This window comes from Elgaria multicarinata, chromosome 11 (genome assembly GCF_023053635.1).
Source record: "Elgaria multicarinata webbii isolate HBS135686 ecotype San Diego chromosome 11, rElgMul1.1.pri, whole genome shotgun sequence".
Lineage (NCBI taxonomy): Eukaryota > Metazoa > Chordata > Lepidosauria > Squamata > Anguidae > Elgaria > Elgaria multicarinata.
Genome location: NC_086181.1, coordinates 7,274,153 through 7,289,009, shown reverse-complemented (window position 1 = coordinate 7,289,009; position 14,857 = coordinate 7,274,153). Strand labels below are relative to the sequence as shown.

The 14,857-nt window shown below is 45.4% G+C and overlaps 1 protein-coding gene across 2 annotated transcripts in view; it reads right to left on the bottom strand.

Moving 5' to 3' along the window:
- The window catches only part of WIPF2 (WAS/WASL interacting protein family member 2), a 40,364-nt gene that overhangs the window by 11,742 nt on the left and 13,765 nt on the right, over positions 1–14,857 (bottom strand). The window contains exons 2-4 of one of the 2 annotated variants that reach the window (XM_063138047.1): positions 3,463–3,576; positions 2,585–2,717; positions 1,171–1,284 (exon numbers count right to left, since the gene is read on the bottom strand). In XM_063138047.1, coding sequence (XP_062994117.1) covers positions 1,171–1,284; positions 2,585–2,717; positions 3,463–3,519 — 304 coding nt within the window. In that variant the 5' untranslated portion in view covers positions 3,520–3,576. Of the gene's footprint in view, positions 1–1,170; positions 1,285–2,584; positions 2,718–3,462; positions 3,584–14,857 lie in introns of both variants that reach the window. The other variant, XM_063138046.1, reaches the window with a different exon arrangement.

The window sequence follows — 14,857 nt, the reverse complement described above, 5'->3', positions numbered from 1 at the left end:
GTTTTGTTCAACAGCATCACAAAATGCTCTTGCGCCATTCCACCCCGTGCCCTGCTCCGCTGTTTGACTCCCCAGATGCCAGTTTTCAGTGGCTACCGGTCCTCACCCTGCCCTGCCCCATATGCTTCCACTCTGAATTCCCAAACAGTTTTCCTAGCAAAGCTCCCTTCTCTCTCATCCCATACAGCGATTTCCTCCCCTCAAGAAACCCCCAATGTGTTTTAACTCCAAAGAAGTTCTTTCTTTGAGGCTTCTTTAGCCAGCGTTACACTATTAGGCATCACTTGGATGACGGGTGCTGGTGGCTGCAAAGGGGGGCTTACATGGGTAATGCTATGCTTCTACAGATGGTTAAAGTGGAGGGCTGCTGAAACTGGTTGGTGGTAGAAGGGTTGCTTATACTGGGGCTGGAAGGGATGCTTGGGTCAGCACTAATCCAGTGTGGTATCAGCCAGTGTTACCTGTGCATCTTGCTGGGGCACCTGAGAGGTTCCTTCGAGTCTCAGGTGTGGCAGTTTGAGGTGGTGGTGGCACTGAGTAAATTAGGACTGTTAGAGTCATGGTATCCCTGCCTACCTTTATAGCTTGTTACCCACGATGGGTTGCCATGCCAGGTGAACCCAGTCAGTCAGGGTCAAGGGAGTCTCTTTGGGGAAGGCATTTCAGGGACACTACTGAAAAAGTTCTATCTTGGTCACCACCTGCCTCAACTCAGATTTTGGTGAGGGTGGGAAGAGTCAAAGAAACTCTTCCAAAGGATATGCAAAGGTTGAGATAGGTTCATGTCAGTACAAGCATTCCTTGACATATTCCAGCAATACACACAAACAGATGAAAAGGCAGATATGGTGTCTAGCTTTGGTATTAAGACTGGCCATTCTCAGTTCTAGTGATATTAAGTGTCATTAAAAGTCAAAGGACATTTTGCTAATGTCTTATAATTTTGTTGTGTATTTTAAACATTTATGGTTTTGTTTCCCACCCCCCAATGTATGTTTTAAACTTTGTAAGGCCGCCTTGAGGCACAACATTGGGCAAAAGGTGGGATACAAATAAATATAATAATAATAAATATAATAATACTTTTCAATATTAAATTACAAGGTCTTTAGCTTGATTTTTCTTAATCATGATTTAAATCATCCATATTTAAGGATGCAGCCAAATTACCTGAATTGTCCTTTACTCCCACAGGTCGAAGCTTAGGGACACCGCCTTGGAAAAGACCCCCTTTTGGTTGCAGGGGAGATGCGCTAGAACCGTAGCTGCCACTGCCCTTGGATTCTGAAACAAAAACGTTCCCGGATTAGCCATTATATCAGAGTATAACATAAGCAAGCAATTTACTGCTAGAACTATTGCCGCAGATGATCTCACCACCGTTAATCAATGGCTTTTTGGGTGTTAAATTACCACCCGAAAATCCAGCAGTCAGTTTACTGTGTTTTTCCCTGGAATGCTTCAAAGAGGTGGTGGTGACTGAACTGGAGCAGAGAGCACATGACTACTGTGGTCCTCTTAGACTCTTCATAGGAGGCTTCCTCTATATTATTTTATTCAACACAAGGGAATACGAGAGCAACTACTTTTCAGCTCGTGGATAAAGCAAAGATGCTGGTACTGGATTCATCTACAGCAGAAGTAGCAGTGGGAACAGCAGAGAAGTAGATATTTTTTTCTCCTGAAGTTCAACAGGGTGTCAGACTACTATTGCTTGAGTTAAGTGTGAATTCATGCTGTGCATTTACCTGCACACTCAAATCTTGGCAGCAAATGCTGGAAATGGACACCACTGCCACATTCTGCAGTGTATGGGGTGGGGGGAATTCCACGTCTTATGGCCTGTCTGACTTGCCTTGACTCCTAATGTGGCAGAAATCCAGTTCAAGCACACACTATACCAAACAGCATATAGCCAAGTCTAAACAAAACCCAGCTCAAACCCAGCTCATGGGAAATTTTACTGGCTACAAGCCCTCCCCAAACCTTACCTGTTGCCTCTGTTTATAGAAGTCCTACTATTTATTTAAAATATTTCTTGGCCACCTTTCAGGACAGAGGCCCTCACAATGTGGCTTTTAACAATAAAATAATTGAAACAGTTAAACCCTTAAAAGAAATTTAAAAACACACACACAATAAAATAGCAGTCCTAGACTGTGCCCTCACAATGTGGCTTTTAACAATAAAATAATTGAAACAGTTAAACCCTTAAAAGAAATTTAAAAACACACACACAATAAAATAGCAGTCCTAGACTGTGTCCCCAGGGACACAGTCTAGGACTGCTATTTTATTGTGTGTGTGTTTTTAAATTTCTTTTAAGGGTTTAACTGTTTCAATTATTTTATTGTTAAAAGCCACTTTGTGAGGGCTTCTGCCCTGAAAGGTGGCCAAGAACTCAGTTCTTTTAAATACGAATGCCCAAGCTCAAGTTAAACTCTATATGACTGTCTAACAGCTTATGAGTTATCTCCAACAGAAAAGGCAAAAGCGTCATCTGGAAACTGAGGGACTGTATTTAGAGGCAGAAATTCCCTTCGATTAGACAGCATTTTACAATTGCCCCAGGCCCCACACTTACTCTCAATGATGGGTGCACTCCGGTCATTGACCTGGGCCACCTTTTTCAACCTGGTCCCTTTACAGATGTCTTGCAGGAGGGCTCCCCTCCCTCGCTGGTCATCCCGGTTCAGTTTTGGAGGCTCTGTATTTGCCTGAAGGAAGAAGATGGCACAGGTGAACAGAGAAAGGTAGCCAAGGTAATAGTTTAGGGAACATTTTCAGCCAATGTTCTTAAAGACTACTTCTTGAAAATGAGAAGCTACATTCTTTCCTCCCTCCAAAAGCAAGTAGAACCTACCTCTGAACTTTGGATGAGGGGAACTATGCAGATGAGGTACCCAGTGTGACCAGACCACCTCAGCCTGGAACCTCATACTTTTGCAGCTAAAACTATCTTCTCTCTCTTGTGCCTTGGAAAATCACTTCTTCAGCACTGAACCACCTTCACCGTACCTGAAACTCCCATCCATTTCACGATCCTAATCCATCAGTCCATCAAGCCATGAGCATCTATTTATATGTCCAAGGTTACAGGATCCCCCACCCCTGCTACTTTATATTATTTGAATTGGAGTAGCCAGGGAATGAACCTGGATACTTCTACAAACAAGGTATATGAGTGAACACTCAGCTATGGCTTTTCTGCATGTGTGAAGCTGCCTTAAAATGAGCCAGACTAACCACTATCTATCTTGTCCTTGCAAGTTTCAGGCACGGGTTCTTTCCAACTATGCTACCCAAGCATGGCGACATAATAGGAACTGCACCTGGCACTTAGACTATGGACCCTCCCGCTAGTAGTTAGGAATGTTGACCACTTTGCAATTAACAGAGATCGGGGTGGGGTGGGGTGGGGGGAACAGAAGGATAGAATACATGGGCAGGAGGAGGACCTACCTGATTGAAAGTTGGGGGTGGGGGTGGTCCAGGGGGAGGGGGAGGTGGTATTGGCATCTTTGCCCCACTCCCTGGCGGCTCAGCGTAAAGAGAACTTTTGGGTCACTCATAAACCTACAACGTTAGGAATGAAACAGAAAACGATTACAAAGGAGAAGCAACAGCAAACGCAACAGCAGAAGATGGTACCAAAACCCGGCGTGCGTTGTTCCCTCTCGAAGGCTTTGTGCACATATTGTGGCATCCTCATGCTGATTCCCACCCCACCCTACCATGTGCTGTACCAAGACAGAGTGGCTGAATTGACACTGTGCTGGTATTTATTTTATTACATTCTTTACCAACCTTCATAAAAAAACAAAACAACGATCCCAGGGAATTTTACTAAAAAAAAGAAGATAAACCCAGGAACAACACAGTATATTCAAATAGCAATTTGAGAACTAAAAATGCTTAGCAGGCCTGAGAAAGCAGAGGTAATTGCAGCACACTTTAAGCTGCACACACAGGGTACTATGTAGACTAGGTTCAAGAGACTATGGGAGAACCCCATTCCGCCAGCACCACCATGCCACAGAAAATATACCAAGAGGACTAACATTATCCACCTTACCTGAAAAAGTGAAATTTAAGTATAAAAATCATAGCTACATTAAAGATATTGTACCACCGTTTAACACTGACATTTTGGATTGCCCATGACAACCTCTTCAGCATTCTTTGTGAAAGCCATAGAACTAGCCTCCAAAATGGAAGGAAACAGAAAAGGGGGGTGGGGTGGAAGGCAAATGTCTTCATAATTCTCTATGATACAAAACTTGTAAAAATGGGACCCAGATTTCCAGTGTCCTGCATTTATTATGTAAATCTTTTATACACAGTTAAAGAAATAGCCTCTTGACAAGTGCCCCTCTGGTCACATCTATATTACAAATTTAAACAGGTTTCCTTTAAATGTGCTTAACTCTATGGCACCCAACCAAGAAACACTGGCAAATTAAGCTCTGTGAAAGGATGAAGATCTTACAGCATTCTCAATATCCTTCCAAAGACACAGTTCCCATGGTTCTCTGATGGAAGCTGTGACAATTAAATTGACATCAAACTGGTTTCAACTTGTAGTGCAGATGCCCACTTTGGCTCTCACAGTGGAAACTGCATACTCTTTCCACTGACTCCATGAATATTTAAGAATACAACTGTAACCAGCAAGCTCAGAGGAGCCCCAGCAGCCAGCCACCTAGAAATTTGGTGGTGGTATTGGGGAAATCAAAGAATTTGAAGTCTGGTGCCCTATAATTGGGAACAAGTGTTTGCAAGAATCTTTCTAACACTTCTACTTCTAGTGCAGGCATTAATCCCATGCTATAGAATTGAAAATTAATCAGAGTTTAATGTAGTACCGCATCAGCTGGCATCCCATAGCTGTGTAGGCTTTGTATAACCTGACGGACAGACATGGATCCCCATCAGAACCACATCACAACAGAAACATTTCAGAGGAAGCAAATACAGGAAGAAGTTTGACTCATCCCTAATAGTAAAATGTTGCTCCCTGTCAAAACCACAAGTCCAATGACAAATTACCATTCAGAACTATTTCAAACAGGAAAGTCTAATACTACTGGAATGCATCCAGTTTCACCACCTGCCTACCAAAGCAAAGGAGTTACAGAGCTCCAGGCAAAGAGATGGGATGGAATTCCAGTAAACTTCAACACAGGAGGAGTTGCCAAGAAAGGTGACCCTTCTGAAGCCCTTCTGCAAGGCAACTCATTAAAGGGGCACAGGAGGGCCTTTTTAGTTAAGGTGAGTCACACACAAAAAAAGTTCTGCCATTATAAGCCTGAATATTCTACTTGCTTATAAAAATGACATCTGTTGAGCTAAAAGCTTGACACCTATGATCTACAATTTCAAACCAATCTGATGCAAGATGCCACAGGTACAGCACGTAGCAGCTACTTCTGGATCCATCTCTGTCACTGGATGAAAAATATTTACACCCTAGGCTAGAGATTTGCCACCACCACCACCTGAGACAGCATACAATTTTAAAATGGACTGCCGCCGTAAAAAGGGGGAGGCAACATTTTCCCACATTCATAGCACTTTACAAGTTCAAATAGATCCTCCCAACTGCTTTAAAGGGAAGGACGTTGGAAGAAAATTACAACATACCTAGCTGGGAACTTTCAAATAAGAAGCAACAGAACAGTTCAGTCAGTTTCATCTGTTGAAGCCCAAACTGCAGCATTCTCTTTCCCTTCCTTTGCTGCTCCCACACTCATCACAATATGAAGTCATACACTTGGTTTTACAAGTACGCAGACTCATGGTCCCTGAAGTGACTGCAGTGTTATGAGGACAGTATGACAGTTTCATGGCATGCTCACCTGACAAGGATAGGAAGTGATTGGTTCAAAGGGAGCAACCACTCATTTAATCTTGCAGCCTCAAGTATTGCATGTGCCAGAAGACTTGTGCCAAAGATTTCAGAGGTAGCAAAATCTCTTCCTAGTATAACACTAACTAGTAACATTGTCCTTTGGCACACCTGCTGCAGAACATAGCAAGTTCTCTCTAAACACTTCTTTAATCAGGCAAGGCAAGCGTGGGGCACTTTACCTGCTTCACTTCTCTGCTTTAAGCACACCACTATTTGAATATGAATCTGTCCGCACAGGGATCATGCTCCATAGTATGGATACCATTTTTATGTACCCTATGAACAACATCAGAGGCCCTCCTCCGAGGGAGGTTCAGAAGATGGCAACAAGGGGGAGGGCCTTTTTGTTGGTGACACCCACATTGATTGATTGATTTGACTTGTACCCCGCCTTTCTACCAAAAATAGCATTCAAGGCTTATAGATTACTAATAAAACTTGATAAAAGCAATAAGTAAATACATTAAAACACAATTAAAAACACAACAATAGAGTAAAAACAGCTTCCAGCTCAACAAACTCACTGTGAAGGAGAGCAGATAGCCAGAGGATAGCTTTAGTTTGGTATCATTATGCACAAATTCTAAATGACAAAGAGCCTTGGCAGAAGTCAAGGGAGGTGTGAAACAGAGGTAATAGGCCGAGGAAGGCGAGAGGGAGAGATGAAACAGGAGAAAAAGTCCCGCCCCAAACTCCTGGTCTTGTCTTTGCCAATGGATGTGGAGAGAAATGCAGGTTGCTTACCTGCAACTGTAGTTCTTCGAGTGGTCATCTATGCATTCACACATATGGGCTCTGCGCCTGCGCGGAGACCTGAACCGGAACCTACCATAGCTTAGGGAAACGTTTTTGGCGGGAACCCCTCCCCCATGCTACTGCGCATGTCCCTGGGGGTTCCCGCCCTTACCTCAGTTTACAGGAGTCCGACATTGTGCCCCCATAAACATGAATGTACTCAAAATAAAGTCAATTTTGCATATAACTGTGTTACTTGTTAGTCTCACACCACCAAGTGGGGATGGTGGGTGGGTTGTGTGAATGCATAGATGACCACTCGAAGAACTACAGTTACAGGTAAGCAACCTGCATTTCTTCATCGTGGTCGCTATGCATCACACATATGGGCGAGTAGAAAGCTAACATACCTTGGAGGCGGGTTGGTGTATCATTGTAAGACTTCTGAGAGCACCATCCTTCCAAACGAACAGTCCTGTCTGGAACGAGTGTCTAAGCTGTAATGCTTGACAAATGTGGAGGGGGTGGACCAGGTTGCGGCCTTGCAAACGTCCCGAAGTGGAACACCCCTGTTGAAAACCACAGATGTTGACATCGCCCTGGCCGAGTGAGCTGTCACAGGAAGCTGTAGCTTTAGCTTGGATATAGAGTAGGCAAGTTCAATTGTCTCTACAATCCAGCATGACAACCGCTGGCATGACACTGGGAGTCCCTTATAAGGCTCTCCATAACATATAAACAATTGTTTGGTCTTCCTGAATTTATCAGTCCTCGCTTTATAAAAAGCGAGAGCCCTCCTAACGTCCAACATGTGCAAGGATGCATTTGCAGGCGTCGTAGGATTCGGGAAGAATGCTGGTAAGACAATCTCTTGGGCCAGATGAAAAGGTGTCACCACCTTAGGCAAGAACAATGGGTCTGTTCGCAACACGACCCTGTCGTTATGAAAAATCGTATAAGGTGCATCTATCCTTAGAGCTCTGAGCTCACTAGCGCGCCTTGCCGAAGTTATGGCAACCAGGAACATAGTCTTGAGGGTCAAGAGTCTCAAATCCGTTGTGGCCATGGGCTCGAACGGCTTTCTTATCAACGCGTGTAACACGACTGATAAACTCCATGATGGTATGATGTTCCTAGTTGTTGGCATAGTATTTTTAAGTCCCTTCAGAAATTCCTTCGAGGTGGGGTGAGTGAAAGTCGAGAACCCGTCCACGCCCTTGTGAAAAGCTGTGATGGCAGCTAAATGGACCTTAATTGATGAAAGTCCTAATCCTGCTCGGTACAGTGAGAGCAGATATTCAAGAATCACTAAAATAGGGCAAGTCTTTGCTGTGTGATTCCTTTCTAGTGCAAACTTAGAGAATCTTTGCCACTTAGCCGCGTATGATTTCCTTGTTGAAGGCTTTCGTGATGCCGTTAAAATGTTTTGCACGGTCAATTGTACGGTATGGAGGGGTGCCCCGCTATCCTCCATGCCGTCATCCTGAGCGTCAACAGGTCCGAGTGTCGAACCTTGCCCTGGTGTCGAGACAGGAGGTTCGGTATCAACGGTAATTTGATGTAGTCCCCTCTCGACAGTCGAAGAGCGTGAGGGAACCACGGTTGTCGAGGCCACCAAGGAGCGATTAGAATGCAGTCTGCTTCGTCTGCCTGTATCTTGGCCACGACTTTTGTGAGGAGTGGGAAAGGGGGAAAGATGTAGAGCAAGTCCCCTGTCCACGTTCTTGTGATGGCATCTCCTAGCGAGTTCCTTCCTTTTCCTGCTCTGCTGCAGAATCTGGTACAGATTGCGTTTTCTGCGGTGGCAAAGACATCGACAGCAGGGTGGCCCCAGTACCGAAAGAGATTGTCCCTGACTTTGGTATCGAGCTCCCATTCGTGGTCGACGTGGAAGGACCTGCTGAGGGAGTCCGCGACGATGTGCTCCTTGCCCGCTACGTGGATCGCAGTCAGGTAAGTTTTTCTTTTTATACACCAGTTCCAGATTCTGAGTGCAGATCGGGTCAAGGGGTGTGATCTCGTTCCACCCTGTCTGTTTATGTAGCAGACTACTGTGGTATTGTCTGTTGTGATCAGGGCATCCCTGTCCTCGATGATTTGAGCGAAGGTTTTTACCGCATTTTCTACCACCAGGAGTTCCAGATGATTGATATGCTCCTCTTTCTGTTGAGGAGGCCATCGACCCTGGGCGGCGAACGAGTTGCAATGGGCTCCCCACCCGATGAGGGAGGCATCGGTCGTGATAGTCACCAACGTCGCCCTTTGCTGAAAAGGAATTCCCTCCAAGAGGTTTTCCATCGAGAGCCACCATTTCAAGGACACCCGTACCTGTCTCGGTATCGAGAGGTAAGTTGTGCGGGCGTTGCGTCGAAGGTCGAACGTCCTCAAAAACCAACCCTGAAGGACCCTCATTCGCAGTCTTGCGAATCTGATGACAGTGGTGGTCACTGCCATCAGGCCCAGCAATCTCTGGATTGTCCATGCCAAGGGTCTTGCTTGGGTTTCGATATCTAGAATAAGGTCTCGAAGAGTCCTTGCTCTTGCCATAGGGAGGTATGCTCTTCCGTCCCGAGACGATAGAGTCACTCCTATAAAGTCTATTGTCCTTTGAGGAGTCAGTATGGATTTCTTCTCGTTGACCCATAGTCCTAGAGAATCTAGAAGGTTGAGAGTCATGACTATGTTCTCCTGGAGCGTGTAGCTGTTCTCCGCCACCAGAAGCCAGTCGTCTATATATGGATAAATGTGAATCTCTTTTTGTCGTAGATATGCGCATACAACCGCCATCACCTTCGTGAAGACCCTCGGTGCCGTCGCGAGGCCGAAGAGAAGAACGGTAAACTGGAACTGCTGGGTGCCGATGGAGAAACGCAGGTAAGTTTGATGCGACTTCCTGATGGCGATATGGAAATACGCATCCTTCAGGTCTACCACCGCAAACCACACCCCCATATGCAACAGCTGGAGAATAGAGGCAACCGTTGTCATACAGAACTTTTTCGGGGTGATGTACTTGTTCAACTGCCTTAAGTCCATAATCGGTCGAAGACCCCCATCCTTCTTCGGGACCGTGAAGTAGCGCGAGAAGAACCCTTGGTTGATCTCCTCTGCGGGTACAGGCGAAATGGCTCCCTTCGCTAATAGGGTTTGTACCTCGAGCAGCAGAGGAGGGGACGGCGCTGTTACTTTCACCCCTGAAGAGGGAGGAAGGGTATTGAACTTGATGGCATACCCCGTCTCGATGATGGTAAGCACCCAGGAGTCAGATGTTATGGACTCCCATTGATGGTACATGGGTGCTAGACGGTTGGTAAAGGGTGGTAGGCCTGGGACAGGGAAGTCAAAGACGTTGCCTTTTGGAAAAATCCAGCTGCTGTCTGTTTTGTTGGTATCGGCCTTGGTAAAGCCTCTTCCCTTGCAGTTGTTGCTGCTGTTTGGCAGGCTGTTTATCATATTGTGGCCGTTGCTGTAATTGCTGGTAAGGCTGTCTTGTCCGACGCCTCTGTTTATATTGAGGCGGAGGTTGCGAGAACCCCATCTTTCTAGCCGTTGTTCGTGCTTTATAGATAGAGTCTAGAGACTCATCAGTCTTGGTGTTAAATAAGCCCTCGCCATTGAATGGTAGGCTTTCTATTCTCAACTTTGTCTCATTGGCAAGATTAGCAGATCTAAGCCAGGCATGGCGATGAAGTGCAATCGAACCCATCATGGACTTCGAATGCGAATCAGTTTGATGTCTCACAGAGTTGAGTTGTAATCTTGCTATGGACGTAGCTTCGGACTGGAAGATCCTAGCAAGTTCACGCTTGTCATCGGGAAGATGGTCACAAAGGGAGCCTATCTTCTCCCAAAGAAAAATTTGATATTGCGCCATAGTGGCTTCATAAGCTGAGGTGCGTATTCCCAGTGAGGAGGAAGCATAGACTCTCCTTCCAAGGTAGTCCAGTTTCCTACCTTCCCTATCAACAGGGGCTGAATGTATCTTGTTGGACTTGCCCTGAGCCGATTCAACAATTATTGAATTCGGCCTTGGATGTTGGAACAGGAATTCCGCGTTGGCCTCCTGAATTTTATACATTGCTTCCAGCCCCTTGGAAGTAGGTTGAGAAGCGCAGGGTGTTTTTCAAGAAACTTGTGCCGTGCGTTTCAGGGTAGGCGGAAAAGGAATTGCCACAGTAGAACTAGCTTCAGTCCTTAACACATCGTAAGTGGGGTCATCGTCTACTTGTGTAGGTTGTTCGATGTCCAGGCATAATGACTGCGCCATCCTGAGGACGTGATCCGAAAAATTACCCATGTCCTCGGAAGGGGAGGCAGGGTCATGGGTGTTTACTATGTCGTCGGGTGACGGCATCGAGGCTGCGACGGAGACCAACGAATCTGAATCGGACCTGTACTCGTCATCAGGTGAGTTCGACACCGTAGCCTGCATCGTTGTTCGGATTGGCTGCAGCGCTGGGTCATGGTGCGGTGCCGAAACTGATGTAGTAGCCCTCGGTATCGAGGTCTCAGCAATGCTACGGTGCCGTGATGTTGTCGGTGAAGGAACTTGAACGATCCTGGTAGGGCAAGGAGGGTGTCTATATCACTCCTCCTGCCTACATCCGTCTGGATAATATTCTTGGGGTCGATAATACTCCCAGTCATACAAGTCCTGTCTATGATAACCTGAGTATTGGGAAACTCGGTCATAATCTGGTCGAGAGGATACAGGCCTCTCCTGATGAACAGGCGACATCGATACCATAGGCTGACGTGCTTGCTTTTGTTCGACAGCACACGGTATGGAGACGGCTGATACCGAGTCACGGATCTCTCCCTCCGACATTGAGCTTCTGGCCGTCGGTATGGGAGTTGGTACCGATGGGTTTTCTGGTACCGAGGCTTGCTTCGGTACCGTAGTCAGTCTCAATGCGGTAGTGGGCTTAGGTGATACCGTTGTTACGGTCGCAGCCCTAGAAGAGGAGTGTTTGTCGACGTCTTTCCTTTTCTTTTTCTTCTTTTTCTCCTGTTCTGCCGATTTGGGGGTTCGCGCCTTTTTTGCAATCTTTTTGGCTGCGGATACCCCAAGTGATCGGCCTGGCGTCAGGGGTATGGCCCTGTTTTCCACCATCATCTCCTCAGTAACCACGAAGGACTGGATTTCAGGGCTGCGGTCCCTGTTCATTGTCCTTGAGGAGGATTTTTCCACGTGCTTTTGAGGCGTGGGTTCAGTAGCCTTCAGGGCTTTTTCCCACAGCACGGAACGAAGTCTATCCGCTCTATTTTTGCGGGTTTGTTTCGTAAAAGCCATACAGTGATGGCACTGCTGAACTTTGTGGCCTTATCCTTGACAAACTACACAAAGGGAGTGTCCGACCTTCGGCGGTAGTTTAGCGCCACATTTCACGCATTTTCTAAAAGGGGCCTTCACGGCCATGCACCTGAGGCGCCTGCGCGATCACTCGAAAGGAGAGGAGAAGAGAGAATGATATATATAAAGTAAAGTTTGAGGAGAATTTATTTATTTATTTATTACAGAGAGTAAAGAGAAGAGAAGAGAAAAAGTATCTACAATAATTAGAAATTTTTCCGAAGAGAAAAAAAGATTTTAGAGAAAAACGCTAGAGGAAACGGTTTCTAGGTCAGTGCACAATGGCGGACGACGAAGAACTGAGGTAAGGGCGGGAACCCCCAGGGACATGTGCAGTAGCGTGGGGGAGGGGTTCCCGCTAAAAACGTTTCCCTAAGCTATGGTAGGTTCCGGTTCAGGTCTCCGCGCAGGCGCAGAGCCCATATGTGTGATGCATAGAGACCACGATGAAGAACTATGATGGGAGGGCAAGGCCTGGCTTATGAGTAAGTAGTCATAGTTAAGCTTTTATTGTTTTATCCATTACTGGGTTTTTATGCTAAGCATGTTTCAAGTTACTTTTAATTATTCTTCCCATGTATCTACCCTACGTTTAGTCTTAATAAAGTCTTCTACCTGACAATTTGTGAGCCCTTTTCGTCTTGGCTTGGGTCCATGCTAAATCCGGTGGTACAGGTCACGGAAAGACTTGCTCAACCTTTACACCTACTTACACACCAAAGGCCCACTTGAACAAAGAAGTCTTTGCCTGCCCGAGGAAGGACAGCAGAGAGGGAACCAACCCAGCCTACCAGCAGGGAGTTCAACAGCCAGAGAGCAGCCACTGAGAAGGTCCTCTTTTGCATTGCTACCAAATGCACCTCTGAAGTCAGTGGCCTCAAAACAAGGGTCTCTCGCAAAAATCTTAAGAACCACACTTTCAGGTTTCCTGGTCCCAAGCAGTTTATGCAATGCTCTCCCAAGTGATGCCCACCTAGTGCCAAATCCAATATTGTCACCTTTTTGATGCCAGGTGAAGAGATTTCCTCTATTCGCAGGCATTTGATAGCATATGATGGGCTGCATAATGCATCAGTTAAGTTGTTTATGGCTGTCACTGATGTTTTAATTGTTTTATGGGTTGGTTGTATTTCACTGTTTTAAATTTGTATGTTTTAATTCTATTGTAAGTCTCCTTTTGCTAAAGATGTCTAAGAAATCCAAATAATGATGATACAGAATTCTGCCTAAAGACAAGAGGTTGGATTAGGAGATCTTCCTGGTCCTTTTACAGTACAACACCAGAACAAAGTCCTGTGGCACCTTAAAGACTAAGCATGCCCCTTGTTGCGTATTGTTTGTGTGTTGCATGTTTAGGGATTATCCCTTGTTACAGTAGTAGAAATTGGCAGAAGGCATTCCATATCACTGAGGCCACTTAAGCTTCCAATCACAAAGATGACTCCAGGAGAACCCCCAAGCTATAAACCTGCTTCTTCAGGGCCAGTGCAACACCATCCAGAATAAGCTGAACACCATCCATCCAGTCAGAAGAACCACTCACTAACAGCAGCTTGCCTGGATTGAGTTTCAGTTTATTAGCCCTCATCCAATCCATTGTCACAGCCAGGCACCAATCTAGTACATGCATAGCCTCACCTGGTGACTATGAGAAGGAAAATTAGAGCTGTGTATCATCAGCATACTAATGACAATGCACTCCAAAATTCCTGATGACACCACTCAACTATTTCACATAGATGTTAAATAACATGGCGAACAGAACCAACCCCTGTGGAATCCCATACTGGAGCATCCATGGGGCCAAGCGATATCCCCCAAGCCCCACCTTCTGCAGCCAATTGCCTAAGTAGGAGCAACACCACTGCAATGCAGTACCTCCCACTCCCAACTCAGACAATTGCCCCAGAAGGTTACTATGGTCAACAGTACTGAAAGTTGTCAAGAGATCAACATTTGCTACTGGCCTAAAGTTGCTGAGGTCTTCCAAGTCCAGGGAGGATTTCTTCAGGAGTGGTCTCACCGCTAGCTTTCAGTCAGCCCCAGACACCCCCTCCAGCCAGCTGTTCCCTCCCTGCCTTATTACAATAAGGTTAGTAACTCTTTGGTATGGTTTCATACGAAGGAACTGAAAGTGGAGCACCAAGTGAAAGCAGCAGCAAATTTTTGATGTTATTTATGGGACCATCATCTGAAACACCACTGGAGCAAGCAAGTCAGCTCTTACTAGTTAACTGAAGTGTGAGCTTTTGCAGTTGAGAGTGCCTATTTTATGAGACAACTGAGAACGCAGTACATAATGCATATTCCAGGACTGTAAAACAACGTCAAGAATTGAAAAGCAACAGAAAATTATGTAGTGCAATGGTTAAGTACATAAACTGAAGCTGTTCTCGGTTCAGAGCTCAGTCATACCCACTAGATTGCCTTAAGCATTCCACTCTCTTGTAACCTCAGCCCAGTAATTCCCATATGTAATAAGGGGATAATAAAGGACTATCTTACAGAATTGTTATGGTAGAAATGTAAAATTTCTGGAAATTTTGAAGCCATGGAAAAAAAACATTTTCCCGTTTTCCCCCCGGGAAAAGACGGAAGTTTGGGGGGAAATTGGGGGGAGGGATTTAGCACTTTTTTCAGATTGAAATTAACTTTGTTACTTTAGGTACATAAAATGTAACTATGTACAAATTGATTTGATATAAAATTATCACATTTGGTATATTAAAAGAACAGTGTATTCAAACAAGTATTACAAATTCAATTTACTTTTTTGAATTTCTACTTTTTTTACTAACAGAGCTACAAACTCCTGAATTGTAAGGAACCTCTTTCATTTTGCCAGTTTATGAGGCAAA